At 37.8% G+C, this 19,716-nt stretch overlaps 1 protein-coding gene across 1 annotated transcript in view; it reads right to left on the bottom strand.

The window, feature by feature from the left end:
- The window catches only part of col6a6 (collagen, type VI, alpha 6), a 78,346-nt gene that overhangs the window by 34,670 nt on the left and 23,960 nt on the right, over nucleotides 1–19,716 (bottom strand). Inside the window, exons 5-13 of the mRNA XM_031904420.1 lie at nucleotides 17,563–18,183; nucleotides 14,537–15,094; nucleotides 9,341–9,898; nucleotides 8,065–8,634; nucleotides 5,927–6,496; nucleotides 3,294–3,631; nucleotides 3,130–3,208; nucleotides 1,462–1,607; nucleotides 631–723 (exon numbers count right to left, since the gene is read on the bottom strand). Of these exons, the coding sequence (XP_031760280.1) occupies nucleotides 631–723; nucleotides 1,462–1,607; nucleotides 3,130–3,208; nucleotides 3,294–3,631; nucleotides 5,927–6,496; nucleotides 8,065–8,634; nucleotides 9,341–9,898; nucleotides 14,537–15,094; nucleotides 17,563–18,183 (3,533 nt within the window). The remainder of the gene's footprint in view (nucleotides 1–630; nucleotides 724–1,461; nucleotides 1,608–3,129; nucleotides 3,209–3,293; nucleotides 3,632–5,926; nucleotides 6,497–8,064; nucleotides 8,635–9,340; nucleotides 9,899–14,536; nucleotides 15,095–17,562; nucleotides 18,184–19,716) is intronic.

Genomic DNA, 19,716 nt, shown 5'->3' with positions numbered 1-19,716 from the left:
GCCATGGGACTAATAGCTATTGGTCGGCACTTTTAGTGCATGGCATCAATCATGGCATCAGCATGCAATTCCCTAGGTACAAGTCAGGGGTGTGAGTAAGTGCGACATGTAAAGGAAATCCTGGAAGTAGCTCCTTGCCACAGCAAGTCTAACTTACCAGGTTCTCTTGCATCTGTGCCTTGTAATTTGTACAGGTATGGGATCTGTTATCCTGAATCCTATTATCCAGAAAGCTCTGAGGAGGAGGCCATCTCCCATACACCACATTTTAAGCAAATAATTCATTTTGTTTTCAAATGATTTTTTTTCTTTGTAATAAAACAGTGTCTTGAACTTGATGATAACTAAAAAAAACTGCTTGAGGCTATATTGGTGGCAAAAAATCCTATGTCGAAGACCCAAGGTCAAGAGCATTCCGGATAATAGGTCCCAAATTCATCACAACAGCCTGAATCAGTATCTTGGGTCTAAGCTCAAAGCAGCAATTTACTTTTGTAAATATCATTCTTGAGTGCACAATTTTGCATTTGTTTTACTTTTTCTTTTATAATGTCTAATTTTCTAACATAACAATGTTATTATTATGACCTTTTTTATACGTGTCAAAATCATTAATACGTTATACATTACCTTTATTCCATAAGCACCAACATCTCCTGGTTCACCTGTTTCTCCATAGCACTTACAAAATACACAGCAGCATATGGTCTCAACAGAATGGTCCTATAAGCATAATACGTTATTTTTTGCCAGCCGTATAGAAGAAAATGTATACACCAAAGACAAAATTAGAGAAGAGTTTTATATAGCAATTTCTACAGACTTATTGAGGTTAGAGATCATTTTTAAAAGCTTAAGGTGAAGGAGCCTTTCCCCTGCTACAGATAAAAAGACTTTCTCCATCATATCAGAATATGGGGATCATGCAGTTAAGAATCTTCAGGGGGGAAAAAACATTGAATTTAAATGTGAGCTATTGGTGTCTGTGATTTGATAGATGCACACTCCTTCCTCTCCTCACTGGGCTGTTGTTGGAAATAGCTGAAGGGTAGCTGTTATCCTCCTGTGTGTCAGAGCCATTAGCCTCTATAAGCCCAGGATGTCAGTATGACTTATATAATGAAAAGCACAAAGTTTGCACAGGTGCAGTAATGCATAGCAACCAATACAATGTATGCTTTTAGACAGGTAACCAGTAAATTCTGCCTGCCTACTGGTTGCTATAGATGACCTGTAGCAAACATTGCACCTTTTATTATTCAAACTCCATAGAAACTAAAATAGCTGCCCCTCTTGCTAGTGATTTAAAAATGTGCTAATTAATTTAAACCAAAGGAACTCATTATAGGACTTCATTATACAAAGGAATATATTAATAATACAAGGACTTCATTATAGGGTGCCAACAAAAATTCCTTAAATGATAAGCATGCCTTCAATAAATGACATTTCTTTACTCACTGCTTGTCTGGCCAACCTGAGACCAATGCCTGGCATTCCAACATGCATCTGATTTTTATATTCAAAACCTCTGCCAAATTCAATCATCTTCATGTCCTCCACCTTTTTGCTTCCTTCCAAAGCAACTGTAACTAATGCATTCAGCCCTAAAAAAAGAAATATATGTTGTGCTTAGCTTTCGAAATATTAATTTTTATAAACCAATACAGATGCTGGTACAAAGCTATAAAGAAAGGATGTAATCTGCTTTATCAATAACTATCAAATAAGGAGGATATATATGGAATAATGCTCATTTTATTTTAACAGGGATATTAGACAAAACAGTTCTTAATTGTAAGGGTATTTCCAATTATTTCTAAAGTAGGAGATGTAATATTTATAATACAAAATTGTCAACAAGTCTTATGACACAAGTCATATCACTAATAACTGAGGCTTTTAAGCTAAGAAAAGATTGCACACAAAGTAGTATGGCAGCTTTTGATATAATGGAAAAAGCTAAATTGGTTTTGTTGCTCTGATTTTAAAACTAGATAAACATCAACAAAAAATGGACATTAATATATCTGCAAAATTAGAAAGTAAGCAGGTACAGTTACTGAGATGCAGATCAATGATACTACTGGTATTAGTATTTGTGTGTTGTGGGGATTGTGTGTATATACTAAGCCCCATTTGTCCACTTGTCTTTCCCATAACTAGAAACATGTGACATTTGTAATCCAAATCATTAGCACTTCACATTGATTCAACTCTGAGATATTGCTGGCATATAACATCAATATGGACTTGTGCCTCCTAGTACTGGATGTGCTATTCAGATCTCTGCTTTGAATGACTACAGAGACTGTTCCTCAACCAAATCTTACCCAAATATTGCAGCACTATAATCCTGGGGTTAAATTATGGTGGTACCAGTGCCAGAGATGCATTGTGAATGCTACCTTATTGAATTAAAGCTCCTCCAACTTTCAAAATGCAATGAATAGTGATAAGCGAATCTGTCCCATTTTGCTTTACTGAAATGTGAATTCATAAAATTCAAACCAAAACCGCACAGTAACCTTCTTATAACAGATAACAGCAAGCTATTAGACTTCATGCTGAGTAGCGGAATTTATACTAGTGAATATTTTAGCATCTGTAATTTAGGCCTCTATCCTCTATCCTTTGCTAAAATGTTCACCAGTTTTTTGTGGGTTCACATCCACTTTAACATGTTATACCTGAAAATGTTATATATGTGCACTGATTTAAATTTTATAGCGAATTACATTTTATAAAAGGCAATTTAACTTTAAAATGAAATGCAGTTTAGATGGTTGCTTTGGGTTCCTAGACCCCATTAAACTTTGCTACATTCATCTGACAGTTTGCTGAAAGCCAACCAGGTGTTAGATTCAACTAAGAACATTCTTGTATATATTCATAGTATTTACAGGGGCAGTCATAAATTGTTTAGAGTGATGTTACAGCAACAGAAGCAACACAATATAATGAGTGCAGCATTTTATCCCTGGGCACAGCTAGGGCCTAACTAGGGAACTTAGGTATTTATGAGAGATACATGCTGAAATGCCTGCATGTAAAGGAACAGAGTACTGCGCAAAACTGTTACAGACAGGCTACTTGGGAGCATAGTACTCAATATGTGCTATACTCTACCTTGGGATCGAATAAACCCTGCTGTGTATTCAAGTTGTTTTACATCTTCATCTAGTCCATCAGTGAACACGAGTAGCATCTATATAATGCAGAACAACATTTTAAAACAAGTTACACTTGGGGAGATCCTTCATATATCAATGCCAAGTATTTATATACTGCACCTTTGCTTTTCCTTTGTCTGTATTCTTAAAGATATCCCATGAAGACTTCAGAAAAAAAGAATCAAGGTATGAAGGGCCACTAACTTTAACTTCCTTTAATTTATTAAATAGGTCTTGGCTGTAGGTGTTGAATCTGGAAACACTGTTTGTATCTTTCACATAAAATGCCACAGAAGCTTGAGGCTGCTTTCCTGCACCACAGCTTGGGCTTTTCAGAGACACCATTGACTTTAAAACGTTTGGCAGGATAGTTTCTAGTTCAGGATGGTCATGGAATAAACGTTGACCTCTGGACTGGGTGGAGATGTCGAAACTGACCACAACATCAAGGGAACAATCTGGACAAGACACAAATGTTTAGTTTGGTAGGAATCAATACAATGGCATTAAGGTCACATGTTGATACAGTAGTATGTATGTATGTATGTATAACTTTATTTATAAAGCGCCACAAGGGTACACAGCACTGTACAATCTTACAAAATACAAAATTACACACAGGGAGGACAAGTGTTATAATAAATAAATACAATAAATACATATATATATAAATACACAGGGAGTAAGTGCCATGTGGTATGAGACACAGTAGGAAAGAGGTCCCTGCCCCATAGAGCTTACAATCTAAGTACAGATTCAAAAATGATAAGCAGAATCTCTACCCTGCTAGTAATAATAAGGCTTTAGCTCAATGTTATGAAGATAAAAAAGCTAAAACAGAAATTCAGATTTTTTTTCCCCAGAAAGACAGCAATCATAATCATGAGCAATTAAAAGTGTCATTTTTTTGGTGCAAGCTTTGTGGTATCTTTTAGACTCAAGCGCCACAATTCTTTCCCTCTTGCTGTCTTTGGCTGCTTTTCCCAGCAGTATTCTTAATTCTTTCCTATTCATTACATGTAAAAGGGGCAAAAACATGCACCAGTGAAAACATTTTCTTTATCAGCTGCCAAATTCCTATAGTGAAAAAATGTCTATAACAACTGCTGAATTCTTTGTTTGTTTTTATGCTCAGCTGATTTTCCTTTCATAGAAATGAATAGTTTAAACCAGGTCCTGAGCAGAAAACTCATTTCAGCAAACAAGCAGGCAAAAAGTTCCTACCAAATCTCTGCCAATCAGGAACACTTTCAATTCACTGTATTTATGTTATTTTTGAAGAAAAAAAATTGCACATTTTGAATCATTATCCCCATACCAACAAAAGGGGCTCTAAACCTACAATACCTTTTATGTTAGACTCCTACATAGCCTGTACAGAGAAATACACAAAGGTGCAGATTTATCAAAATGTGAGTTTAGAGCTTAATACATAACAACTCACCCACGTCCTATTCATTCCTACAGATTTTTAGAAGCGTATTTATCAAATGGTGAACCCAACTTTCAGCCATTGATAGATACACTTCTAAATATCCCATAGGAATGAATAGAATGTGGGTGAGTATTTTTGCATTAAGCTCTAAACTCACATTTTGATAAATCTGCCCCTAAAACTATGCTAGCATTGTTAGGTATGCCTGCATCTTGAGATTAACTCTTCATTAGCCTTTCCTTCTCCTTTAATGATATCGTATATCATTTTGGTGGGTGTTTGAACTATTTTATTAAACAATTGTGACCCTGTCCCTTAATATAATTTTATACAATGTTGCTATTTACACACCATAATGTGCCATCTGATAATCTCCATTTGGCAATCTAGAATTTAATGAACCTGCACTTCTGCATAGCCTGTGCATGACTTTGCCATTGCTACCTATTTTACTTAGAGTCTACATAAGCAGTACAGGAGATCCAGGTTGTAACACTCATCTAGATCATTAGTCCCTGTCTTGTTCATTAACACAAAATATTACTGAGCTGCTCAATTACTTGAGTAATTTATTTTGTTTTTGTCATATTAATTCAGGTCCACTTTCTATATCTGTGAGCATATGGCTGAGCTGAGCAATTCCACAGTGGCATATGTTAGTTAAGGCATATACAAAATGGCAGTTTGGGCAATTTTGGTTTTGGCCCAGTGCTACACTATAGGTTGTGCTGATGGATGTGCCAATGAATATGATGATGAAACCTGAATTGCAAAAAGGTGCAAGTTAATTATGTGTATAGGTGCAACATTCAAATAATGTTCTCCTTCTCAAGGCAGGTGTAAATTCCAGTTTTCCCCATGTATCTACTTGCTCCATTCTTTGCACTTTCTGCAGCAAAGAAAAGCACAAGGTTCAATCACAGACAAAGTGTGTGTAACTGTGTGTAACTTTGTAAATAGTGTTTTAATGGAAGCAGTTTTGTTCTTTGCACTTTGTTCTTTTGCATTTTGACACATTAAAATGTTATCCTATTGGAATGCAGTAAATTTGTCTAATAAGAAAATGAGCTCTGCCTCCCTCTGCCTGAAAAAGCACATAAGTGCAACTTGTCCGTTAGAATATTTAGCAAAACAGACCATTCAGCCCGTAGGGTAACTGAAGTCAAACATGGTTGACATACATGTCCTTTATTTATCACTGACCAAGCTTTAATTCAAAGCACAAAACACTTTAACTTAGTTTTACAGGTTACTACTATTAATTTAATTTTACTTTCCTTTCTATATTTTCTACATTTTTTTAACCATAAATACTTACTGGTAACAGGATCTTTTGAACATGTATCCCTAACAAGCCTCTTTTTAATTGCTTTCAAGCCACTGACATCATCAGTATATATCTTCTCAGGTGATCCAGTTATCTGTGTAAGCTGTGTCTTGCAAATATTTCCTATTCCCACAGCATATATATCGACTCCACGGTCCCTAAGAGCCTTCGCGGGTCGTGCAACTTGATCTGATGCATTTCCAGCAGTAATCACTACAAGAAGCTGCTTCACACCCTGGTTTAAACGGTTATCACTGGATGGGCTATACACGGTAGATTTTGTGAAATCAAGTGCTGCTCCAATATGACGCCGCCCTTTGGTCTTTCTGATGTTTATTATTTCATTCTTTAAAGTTCCTCTTTCAGTAGAATAGTCAAAATTAATTTCTCGAATGCAAGACTCACTGTACTGAGAAACAGCTATATGGACATTTACAGGGCCAACATTAAAATCATCCATAACTGATACCACAAAATTTTTTATTTCCCTGAATGTTTCTTCAGAAGTATTACTGGATCCATCAATAAGAAACAACAGATCTGCTTGTTCAACCTTGCAGTCTGAAAAGACAGGAAATGTTATAGTTTAAAATGTTATCAGTATCAACTGCATTATAGCTGACTCTGTGTTCTTGAAAGGTAGGGGGTAAATAAAATGGGGTGGGTGAAAAAGAGTTTGCATAACACAAGCCTTGCAGTAGAGGGCACAAACATTAGTCTTCATATTTATACTGGTGGCCAAGAGCAGGCTGCAAACCAGATGAACTGCAGTTTGAACTATTAATATAATCTTTACAATGGGACTTTCTAAAATAACCATGTTGTAGTAGGGCATAGTCATTTACCTAAATTGAAATCCCTGGATTGGCCTCCCTCCCAAACCCCAACACTGGACCCCCCAGATAAAGTTATGCATAGCAGTTCCCTATCTGCCGGTTGCTTTACTCATGCTTAGCGGGCTCTGGGTTGCCTTACAGCAGCTAAGCTTAGGGATAGTTACAATGTAATACAAATATTAGCAGAAAGTATAGTCAGTGAAGCTAATGCTACATGGCTGACAACTTATTCTGATGCAGTATTCAATTATTTCAGTGCTTTTATGTTACATGTACTGAAATAATTACCAGTTAGCCTTTTATGATGGATTTTATATTGTGTATATTGTGAGTTAAGTTAGTCCCTAAGCTCAAGTAGCTGACAGCGGCACAGAGAATGTGCTGGGAATCGGCAGAATAGAAAATGAGGAGCTACTGGGGGCATCACAGATTTTCATTGCAAAACGTCTGTTTTGTGCAGGATAGGGGTATATTGGAGTGGGCTAGAATTTTTTATAACTCCTAACTTTAATTCATAGGGGCTGATTTACTAAGACACAATTTCGAATCCGAATTGGAAAAATTCCGATTGGAAACGAACGAAAGTTGCGCAAAGTCGCGATTTTTTCGTAGCGTTAACACTTGCGTGCAAAGTCGCGCCTTTTTCGTAGCGTTAAAACTTAAAAGGCGCGACGTTTCGCGCAAGTTTTAACGCTACGAAAAAATCGCGACTTTGCGCAACTTTCGTAATGGCTACGAAAAACTCGCGTTTTTACGCAAAAATTGTAAAGACGTCGAAAAAAATCGCAAAAAATTCGAAAAAATCGCAAAATTACCGATCATTACGAGAAAAACGCAATCGGACGCATTTGGCCCGTTCGGGGGTTAGTAAATGTGCCCCTTAGTGTTACTGGTCCTTTAATTCCAGAGGGTATGATTAATAAACCAGAGATACCATAATGTAATGCTAGCACTAGTTAATGGCTTTGCGATTATTATAGAGAACATATGCTCTATTTATATGTAATATACTACTTAACTGAAAATGCTGAATGTATGAGTGCAGAGAACAATCATTTTGAAACCAGCACTGACTAAATTCCTCTTATAGAGAGTCAGGTAATTAGGTTTAGATACACCAACAGGCCACTAACTCCATCTGCTGGAATTTTCCATTTTCGATTCACTGTGCAGCTGTCTTTATTTTAAAACATGCAGAATGGTAAGGCACATTTGAAATTCATCAAAATTTACGCAACTGACACCTGATTTGGGTTTGCAATATGTTCATTTACACTACAATTGGTTCCATACCTGTTTTATTGCACATTGCCTCTGATACCTGTACAAGGATGTCCTGTAATCCACTGAAGTTAGCTACCATGAACCATTTGCCTTCTGTCCCAGCCAATGTTTCCAGCTCATTGGTGTTTGCTTGATCAATGCCGATAGCATAGATGATGATGCCTTCTTGTTCTAGCTGCCTTGCTGTCTCATTCAGTTTATCTTTATCATGAGAATCTCCATCAGTTATAACCATTACAATCTGAGGCACTCCCCTTGCCTTGCGGCTTCCATGTTTCTCTGTGAAAAACTCTTTTGAAAACCTAACCGCTCCTGCAGTGTATGTGTTTCCACCTTGTGTTGTATCTTTGTTGATATGATTTATAATGTCCACTTTGTTTGTATACCTGTTCAGGTAGAAGAGTTCTGTGTTGTAATCAGAGTATTTGAGAGCGCCGAATTGAACATTATCTGGTCCAACAGCTGACTTGTTCACCAACGATACCATAAAATTTTGCATTTCCTTATATTCTGTATAGTCTATACTGCCAGATGAATCAATTACAAAGACAATATCTGCCACTTCTATTCTCTTGCATTCTGAAATGATAAGAACTTGTACTTACTGTATGCTAGATGATCATTTCAATAAAAAGCTACAATAACAATAAACAGCATTAACACGCTGGTTGCAGGAATAACTACTGTGCTAAACCAAGTATAGTGTTACATAAACACATAATTGAATGTTGGTACGGTATGGGATTCCTTATCTGGAAACCCATTATCCTCAATTCTCTGAATTACATGAAGATTATCTACCATAGACTCAATTGTAATCAAATAATTCTATAAAAAATTGTTTCCCTTTTCTCTATAATAATAAAATAGTACCTCATAACTGATGGCAGCTAATGAATCCATATTGGTGGCAAAACTATTCTACTGGGTTTATTTTATGAAAAGCAGACAATGTATGGCATTCCAAATTATGGAAAGATCCCTTATCCAAAAAAAACCCAGGTCCTAACTATTCTAGATAACATGTAGTAGTAAATTATATGTATCTTCTGCCCCGTTCTAGTAACCTATACCTAGCAATCATTAGTTATCTTTTACTAACCTGCTGCAGAAAAAGTATGGCTGTTTGCTATAGTCTTCTGGAACGGAGCAGACATTATTTCTGTTTGCCAGTAGCACCAAAACTTCTTATGTAATATTCATTTCTAAAATTACCATCAGCTACAAGCAAATTTACTAATTAGCTTTTTTATCTGATCATTTAGTATCTGCTTTAAATACTAACCTTCTTCAGGATTGCAAATTCTAAAAAGCAAATCATTTTCAATTGTCTGCAGTTTGTCAAATGACTGGTAGTAAGGTGTTATTTTTCCACTTATCTCTTGAAGTTCTTTTTTATTTGCACTGAAGCCACCTATAGAATAGATGATCAATCCATTGCTTCTTAAAGAATCGGCTGGAACTTTTACTTCATCTTGTGATGGATTATCTGTGATCAGTAGAAGAATTTTACTAACTTTTGAACTTGGTCTTGCTCCTTTAGCCTCTGTAAAGTAGTCAGCTACATTTGCTAAGGCATTTCCAGTCTTTGCAACATTGCCCATTAAATTCATGTTGTCTATGGAGTCCCAAATGGCATTTTTGGTTGCATGTTTATTGAACTGGAATTCTTCCTTAATTGAATTACTGAACTGAACAGCTGCAAACTGTACACCTGTCAATCCAACCTCCGTTTTGTTGACCAGATCTTTCATGAATGTTTTCATTTTGCTAAACTTGTCTGATCCCATACCACTGGAACTATCAACCAGAAACAAAATGTCTGCCATTAAGTCTTGACATGCTGCAAAAGAGTCAACGGAGAAATGTTATTTAAAAAATCAGTCATAAAATGTAGAAATAGAAAAATGAAAGTTAAAATTTTGCTTTTAATTTGGTAAACACACATAGCTAAAACCTAGACTTGCCCTTAAGCTCTGCCACCTATAAATGTATTCAAACTACAGTACTAGCTACATTTTTGAAGCAACATTTACCATTAAGGTAATTTTTGTATGGAGTCCCAAAAAGCAATATCACATTACCATAGTACCAACTTTTTGTTCCAAATTCTTCAAACTATTTAAAGGACATATAAACTCTACATTTTCCTACCATATATATAATTTGGGCACATCTAGACAGCATCATTCACCAGCAGCCTTCACCCAACAGCCAGGTGTGCCAGAGGGTATTGCTTTTAGCAGCACACTAATTGTTATGTTAAACTAGATTAGGGTAAGCTTCTCTAAATAAATAAGTTTTTATAGATCTTTTTTTAAGGCAGAGAGATTGGGAGAAAGTCTGACAGTTTGTGGGAGCGAATTCCAGAGAAGGGGGGGCAGCCCTTGCAAAGTCTTGAATGCAAGTGTGTGAGGAGGGAATGAGAGAGGAGTTGAGGAGCAGGTCAGTAGAGGAGCGTAACAAGCGGGTTGGATGGTACCTAGAGATGAGTTCAGAGATGTAGGGTGGGGCAGAGTTATGGACTGCTTTGAATGTGAGTGTCATTAGTTTGAATTTTATCCTGGATGGTAGGGGAAGCCAGTGCAGAGATTGGCAGAGCGGCACGGCAGAGGAGGAGCGGTGGGAGAGGTGTATGAGCCGGGCAGCAGTATTCATTATGGACTGGAGTGGGGACAGTCTTTGGAGGGGAAGGCCTATTAATAGGGAGTTACAGTAGTCCAGGCGAGATATTATAAGAGAGTGAATAAGAATTTTGGCAGCATGTTGGGTGATGAATGATCGTATTTTGGAAATATTTCTTAGGTGAAAGTGACATGATTTGATAAGTGATTGGATATGAGGAGAGAAGGACAGGGCAGAATCAAGGATAACCCCAAGGCACTGGGCCTGGGAAGATAGGGTGACGGTAGAATTGTTAACTGTTATAGATACCTCGGGAACAATGTGGGCATTGGATGGGGGAAAGAGAACCAATTCGGTCTTAGAGAGGTTTAATTTAAGGTAATGTTGGACATCCAAGTGGAGATAGCGGACAGGCAGGAAGAGACACGAGTTAGAAGCTCTGGGTTGAGATTAGGAGAGGAAAGATAGATCTGAGTATCATCAGCAGAGAGGTGGTACTGAAAGCCAAAAGAACTGATTAGTTTGTCAAGTGAGGAGGTATAGAGAGAAAATAGTAAGGGGTCCAGGACAGAGCCTTGACAGAAAGAGGCAAGGGAGAAGAGACACTGAAGGATCGATCTGAGAGATAAGATGAAAACCAGGATAAGTCATTGTCACAAAGGCCAAGAGAGCGGAGAGGCTAGAGGAGAAGAGGGTGATCCACAGTGTCAAAAGCAGCAGAGAGAGCGAGAAGTATTAGTAGCGAGTAGTGTTTTTTGGCTTTAGCCGATAGGAGGTCATTTGTTAGTTTGGTTAGAGCAGTTTCGGTGGACTGTTGTTGTCTAAAACCAGATTGTAGGGGATCCAGGAGGTTATTGTCAGAGAGGAATAGCGTCAGTCGGTTGTAAACTAGGTGCTCGAGCAGTTTGGAGATGAATGGGAGCAGAGAGATAGGTCGGAGGTTAGTAGGATTGGAGGGATCAAGGGAGGGTTTTTTCAGAATGGGGGTTACAAGTGCATGTTTTAGTTGGGAGGGAATGATTCCAGTAGACAGCGAGAGATTGAATAGATGAGTTAAGGCTTTGATATGACAGGGGTTGGCATTGCATAGAAGTTTGGTAGGAATGAGATCAAGCGGGCAGGTAGTAAGGTGAGAGGAAGCCAAAAGTTTTGAGACTTCCTCTTCAGTCACTGAGGAGAAGGAGCCAAGAGGAGATTGGGTAGCATGTAAGGAGGGAGGGGAATGGTTATGGGGATTAAGTTGTGCAATGTCACTTCTGATGGTGTCAGTTTTATTTTTAAAGTGCTCTACAATAGCTTGAGCAGTGACCGAAGCACACAGAGGGGGTGGAGGAGGGGACAGCAGAGAGTTAAAGATAGAGAAGAGTTGTGCAGGTTTTTTAGAGAGGGAGTTAATGAGTGCAGTGAAGTAGATTTGTTTAGCTTGGCGGAGGGTGGTATTATAGGAGAGAAGAGCAGATTTGTAGCTGCAGAAATCTGATTCTGACCTTGATTTTCACCAGGAACAAAGGGCCAGACTCAAGATTATGAGAAAAATTAATGTAGTGGTTTTTCTGGTGAAAACTCAATAAAAGTCTATGGGGAAATCATTTAGGGGAGACAATTTTTTCTCATTCAATGGAATCTGGATCAAAGAAGGAGAGTCAGGGTTGGACTGGCGATGCAGGGCCCACCGGGGCTGCCTCCCCAGGGTTCTTGCACCCCTCAAGATGCCCTGCCGGCCGGGTCCCCCCTGCACCCCCCGCAGAAGCTCCCACCACCCACCCAGACAGCCTTCCCTGGGGAGGACACCATTGGGCAAGGAAGCGGTAACAGAGATCAGTTTTATAATACAGTTTTATGGCTCTTACAAACAGGCATTTTTTAATCCTTCAAGAGTGAAAATTCACTCATATACTCAGCGCTTGTTGGTAATAGTCAAATATAAGTAAAGTCTCCAATGTGATGAAACATGTAACCTTGTGCCGCTTCCTCTTGATAAAAGCTCCCCTTCAGATGAGCCTCAAAATGTATGTGCAGAATGTTGATAGAAGCGCATGAAAGTAAAAAATAAAATATATAGTGCAAAAAAGTATTATACAACAATAAATATGGTGAGTGATTTTAGGGTGAACACCACAATATATGTGACCCCAACTATATATATGTCCAAACTGCTCACCAGAACAACGTATCATAAGAGCATGTAAACCATACCCAACTGGGTTTTTGATTGAAGTGAGATCAAATTTCAGCGATGTATATAGAATGGAAAATAAGGCAGATATAGTGTAAAACCGTTTAATAGATATAAAAGGCCCTGCGCTCTGCAGGCTACTTACAGTACAGTAGTAAAATAGAAGTAAAAACAAACGGAGTATCCTCCAAAGCTCAGCTCGACGCGTTTCGCGTGCTATACTGCACGCTTCCTCAGGAACAGTTCCTGAGGAAGCGTGCAGTATAGCACGCGAAACGCGTCGAGCTGAGCTTTGGAGGATACTCCGTTTGTTTTTACTTCTATTTTACTACTGTACTGTAAGTAGCCTGCAGAGCGCAGGGCCTTTTATATCTATTAAACGGTTTTACACTATATCTGCCTTATTTTCCATTCTATATACATCGCTGAAATTTGATCTCACTTCAATCAAAAACCCAGTTGGGTATGGTTTACATGCTCTTATGATACGTTGTTCTGGTGAGCAGTTTGGACATATATATAGTTGGGGTCACATATATTGTGGTGTTCACCCTAAAATCACTCACCATATTTATTGTTGTATAATACTTTTTTGCACTATATATTTTATTTTTTACTTTCATGCGCTTCTATCAACATTCTGCACAGGCATTTTTTAATGCATTTCAGATGCAGGCCTGAGCATTCATGAATATATCAGCTAACTGATTCCATTATATTCTGCCTGGTTATACTCATGAGTGTTCATAGTTGTGTTTTATGGCATTTGCGTTTCATTGCATTTTTTTTAGATGCTACAGACTGCATTTTCTAGTGCTTGAGGAGTGATTAGAAGACAATAAAGAGCATTGCATTTGGATGAAGTTTTCATGTGTTAAACAATGAGATTAGTTTTTCTTGTTAAATTACATCTGACCATAGTGCAAAAAGACCTTAACTATAGAAAGTATGGGTTATTACATGATACCAATGCTTTTCTCTATTTCCTACCCTACTCTATTTCCTACAATTTTTTATAACTAGAAGTTTTTCCTTGTTTCTGTTTTCAGTAGACATTAATACTAAAGTTCAACAACCTCAAGAAATCAGTATTATAAGCATTTCCAGATGTGAAACCCTTGTCTTACTTTTGGCCTTGTCAAACAAAAAGACGTCAAAGTAAATATTCCTCCTTTATGTACATTAACCTGACATAGCAACAGCTAAACAGCAACAGAAATGTCAGAAGATAACGGCTAAGGGGGTGGATACATATGCCTATACCTTGTCTATTGTAATCCTAGTCGATCCAACATTTCTTTAGGCTCATCTTAGTTAATAACAGTGTTATAAATACATGCTAATATGGTCATCAGGTTCAATGTTCACTTTCAAATCACACCCTGACTGATCTTATGGTTGGCCTTCAATTCAATGCTTGCAGGATATAAAGGGGGCAGCAACAGTTTGGGATTCTAGAAATAAAATGCTATTATATTTAAGTGCACGTTGGTTTACAATCTCTTTCAAACCCTGGGTGAATATATTGTATATGCCTATGTGATTGACTGCTCTTGAAATCATTTTTAGCTGATGAAGTACAGTTAGAAAAGCTATCCATTTAACCTCAATAAAGTGACTATTGAAGCCTTCTATAGTAAAGACTATAATTAAAACATGAAATGAATAGAGATACATTACCTTTTCCAAAACAGATTTGCTGTGCTATAACATCCTTAATGTGTTTCAAGGAATCAAAGTCGTGGGCTAAGTGAACCCTGTGCTCTGCTCCTGTGATCTCCAGCAACTGAGTTTTATTATACCCTTTTACTCCAATTGCATAAGTGTTTACACCATGACCCCGGACAATCTCAGCAGCCTCCTTCACACTGTCCTGGGACTCTCCATCTGTAAGGACAATCAGATATACTGGCACATCCCCAGGCCTAGTGTTTTCTGTTTTTGTAATTACCTGCTGAGTGAAATTAATAGCTTTTCCAGTATTTGTTCCACCTCCTAATTGCCTTAGATTTTGCAGGGCAGATTTTAATTCATCTTTACTAAAGTCTCTACCGATTGGAATCTCTCTTGGTGAATCTGAATAGAGTACACATCTAACCAGAACCTTTTCAGGTCCTATGTCAAACATTTCTACAAGTTTTTTCAAAAATGTCTTCATTTCTTGGAAGTTGTCAGTAGTAATGCTGCCAGACTCATCAACAAGTAAATAGATATCAGCAGCCTCTGTGTCCAGGCATCCTGAAGAGAAACAAATCCTGTTTATGAGCCAAATACAAATACAGTACAAATATTATAAAACATAACCGTAGAGGCAGAAGTAAACTTTGGGTCCTGGCTGTTCTCAATACATGGCCCATCTCCCACCAACTCTATCTAACATTCCAGCAATTCAAACATGAGGTTGATAGACTTTACACTGTAACTATGTTGCACATATTGCCAGGGTCATATAAAGACAAACAGATGGACAGGAAATGAAGGGCCAACCACTGATAATTACATAGCTGACAAGAAGAAAGTTTAATATTAACCATCTCTTATGCCACACCCACCTTAATCTATATGCTATTGCATTTAATAAAAAATGTAAAATGTCTTCTTAATGCAGACACAATTTATAATAAAGGTACTAGGAATTGGAATCAGGAAATGTGTTATGGCCTATACAGGAAGTGGCTACTAGCAATGTGGTTCATGTAGCTATAGGGTGCCCAGCACACACCTATATTCACTGCTGTGTTGGCTTTATTGTACCATACCAAATGGAAACAACACATCCCTTTATATACCTGTGGGTTTGGTACAAGCATTGTCATATGGACTTTAAGCACATATTTATGGACATATTATGGACTGCACCAATGTCTTTATATCATGTTTTTACTAAGTCAAATGTAATTGATGCATACCCAATCTTAAAAGAGAATGCAAGGTAAAATCACTTGTGGGTGCCAAAATGTTAGGCAATGTAATGGCTTATTTTATACCCAGGGAAGCTGCAAGAGAGCCATCTTCTTCTTTCTTCTGTCTTTGCACTCCTTGCGCATGTGCAGTAGAGTGAACAGACAAACTTTAACAAAAATGTCAATTTTTTTTACTCTACTGTGCATGAGCCGGCCCCAGGATTCAGAAGAAAGAAGGAAGAGGAAACACTCGCTTGCAGCTACCCCGGGCTGGTGTAGTTTTCTCCTAACAGGGGCACCAACCCACTGTATAAGGTGAGCAATTACAATCATTGGGGGGGAGCCTAACATTTAGCATTAAACAGAGCAGGGACTGGTGGTTTCCCCTGCAAGAAGAATATACAGTAGTCAGAAGCTGTGAGCATTTCCATCACAAAAACATTGTAAAGTAAGAGGTTCTGGCACCCTAACACATTATACTTTGAGAAACATCGGGTGCTAACACGTTAGTTATATTATTTACATTAAGATACAGCACTGGCACCTCAAATACATTAAGCAGTGGGTACTGACATACAGTATCAAGCACATTATATAGTAAATACTGGCACCCTGGTTACATTATATACAAAGAGAGACAATAGGGCTCATTTACCACAGTTGCGGCCATGCAGAAATGGACATAGTTGTTGTTGAATTGGTGTCATTAATTAAAGGTAATTTAAAAACCATTCCTTGCACTTCCACATACTGTAACTGTGCTCAGCACAAGTGCACATATTGATGCAGAGGGAATCCTACTGCCGTTTTCAAGCTGACAGTGACTCCAGGATTCCCACAAAGGCCTGCACAGCAAATTTGTGCCTAAGGAATCAGGCGCAGACGTAATTTTGTTTGCAAATAATAATATACGCCCAATGACACTGCATCTGATTTTTGCAGTTGTGCTTTAATGGCAGGTGTGCCATGTACACTCGCCAGGCATGGAGGGATATAACATTTTATAACTATTCTGCCATGTTAATGCAGTCATTTGCAACATGACAAATAATAAACAATAATTGTTCATGATAAGTGAATAAGATCCTTTGGTATTTGGACTTATTTTCTGCTTAAGCAAGCAATTAGTAAAGGTATTATTGGAAAGTATTCACTCCCAGCCTGGGGCAAAACAAGAGATTTCACATGGCTTAAAGGAACAGAAACACCAAAAAATAAAAGAGCTTTAAAGTAATAAAATTATAATGCACTGTTGCCCTGCACTGGTAAAACTGGTGTGTTTGCTACAGTAACACTGCTATAATTTATATAATAAGCTGCTGTGTAGCCATGGGGGCAGCCATTCAAGCTGGAAAAAAGGAGAAAAGGCACAGGTTACATAGCAGATAACAGATACGTTCTGTAGAATACAATAGTGTTTTATCTGTTATCTGCTATGTGCCTGTGCCTTTTCTCCTTTGAATGGCTGCCCCCATACTACACAGCAGCTTATTTATATAAATTATAGTAGACTTTCTGAAGTAAACACACAACTTTTACCAGTGCAGGGCAGCAGCACATTATATTTTAGTTACTTTTATACACTTTCATTTTTTGGTGTTACTGTTCCTTTAAGTGGAATAGTGCAGTGCTCCATTATGGATGCCACTATATTCTTTGCCACTGACCTAAAAGTAAGCCTCAGCAACCACTAAAGAGTGGGAAATACAGTCCTTAAAAATAACAAAATGTTTTTCTCACAAATGTTTAGATCTAAGCCTCATATTACATTATAATGTTACAATGTTTTTGTTTCATTCTTACCTTGTTGAATAAGGCCTGTTCTTGCATAGGATTGTACTGTGTAATCTTCCAGCTCATTCTGAATATTTTTTTGTAAATATTCCACCTGTGTAGAAAGGTCTGAAAATCCCTTTAAGCTTATAGTATAACTGTCAGGTGGGTAGGATGCTATTTGGTCCATTTGATTTTTTTTGGCTTCTGCAATCCCCAAGGCAAAGCTTGTTACTCTGTCTTGTCGCAGTAGATGCGCAGCATCAGTGACATTATCTGCAGATGGACTATGAGTGATCAAAATACTAATTTGCTTTATTCCTTGTCCCTTCCTACTTGTCTTTGGATCAGCAACAACTTCAGTTCTTGTAAAGTTAAGAGCGTGGCCAGTGTTAGCTGCCTCTTCTTTCATTGGAGTTATGGATTTTATGGCCTCCAACACACGGCTTTTGTTTACTCCTGTCTCTAGTGGGGCCAGAAATTCAGCTTTGCTGCCATATTTAACCAAATGCACATGGGCACAGTTTTCACTTATTGGTAGCGTTGATACGACATCAGAAAGAAATTTCTTTAAGTTTTCACTTTCAGAAGGTTTGTGACGAGAAGTATCTATTATAAATACTATGTCTGCAGTAAATTCTTGGTCACAAGCTGGAAAACAGAGAGGGTTGTACCATTCAATTTAAAAAATCAATGTAAGAATTCAAGCAAACTGTTGTCATAATAATGGACATGAAATGGCTTGTGTTACCTAATTAGAAAACAGTGTAGATTGTATCACCTTGAAAAAAATAGTAAACATTACAGTTACCATCTAATATAAGATATGCAGTGTTTAAATCAGCCTTATCCCAGGAGAATTGTATCTTAGGCTAGTGCTACACTGGGCTGATTGTCGGCCTGTATATATCAGCCGATCTGCTGGCCTCTGCCCACTCTTGTGCCTGCATTCAAAAGCACTGCATTGACTTGGGTGCTGACACACGGAGTGGATTTCAGATACATACTCATATGTTTCCACACCAAAATCCAGGGGACACAGTACCTGTGAGTGCAGGCATAGGAGAGGGCAGATACTAGTGGATCGCCTATTTTTGGCTCAAGGTTATGCACAGGTCAAGAATTAGTCCCATGTGGTGCTAGCCATAGAAGTAAAACAATCTCAGCTTTCTTTTAGCCTCCACCACGATTCTTAGGGTAAAGGCTCACGGAGAGATTCACTTTTCGCATTTAAAGCTGGGCTACTGTGAGTGACAGATCACCCCTGAATGACTTTGCACTGGTGATAAAGTAAAGCACCAGTGGCAAAACAAATGTGGCATAAGGGAAACTTCTGGCAACTTCGGAAAACAAAGCACTGCATATGTTTTGTCCCTGGCGTTTCACTTTATCGCCAACGTGAAAGCATTTTAGGGAGATTTCCCCTTGTTGCCTGCAGTAGATTCAGGGCTATTAACAGTTAGGCAACACAAGTGGTACACCAAAATGGTTCAATATATGCCTGCAGATCCAGATCTTTAAAGCTGGCCATAAATGTAATGATTTTTCTTTACTTACCAAACAATCTCAGTGCAATCCTACAAAATTGTTAAATTATCATAAGGTTAGTGTGCACCAAATGATTGTACATCTGGCGATCTTTCTTTATCGGGCAGGTTTAATATTTTTCGTCTTTAAACAATGAAATTTGTCTGTTGATGGGATGGACAGATTTTGATCGCTTAACAATTGGAAACTTTACATGTGCGGGGCAATGTTTTTATGACAAAATGATGACATATGTCAAATAGGTATTAATAAATGTATAATATACACATAATACAGTATATATCAATATATATTGTTATATATATTATATTAATATATATTCTTTGCAGGGCCAAGTACATAATGTAAATTGCAATAAAACCAAATGGTTTGCAATTAAAGCTTCACGCCAAATGAAGAATACACAAAAGAACATTCAGCTTGAAAACAGTGTATACTAAAGCATATACGTCACATGCTCTTCTGGTTTGAGCTTCAACTATGAAATCACTTGAAATGGTCATTTTTATTGATGGACAAATTGTACTTTTAAATGATCGTTTCACAATAAGCTTGGTCGAACGATAGCGAAAACAAGGTTTTAAAAATCTACATGTGTATGGCCACCTTTAAGCATTCACCTGAATAATTAGGTAC

This window comes from Xenopus tropicalis, chromosome 6 (genome assembly GCF_000004195.4).
Source record: "Xenopus tropicalis strain Nigerian chromosome 6, UCB_Xtro_10.0, whole genome shotgun sequence".
Lineage (NCBI taxonomy): Eukaryota > Metazoa > Chordata > Amphibia > Anura > Pipidae > Xenopus > Xenopus tropicalis.
This window is presented reverse-complemented; position numbering and strand designations above follow the sequence as displayed.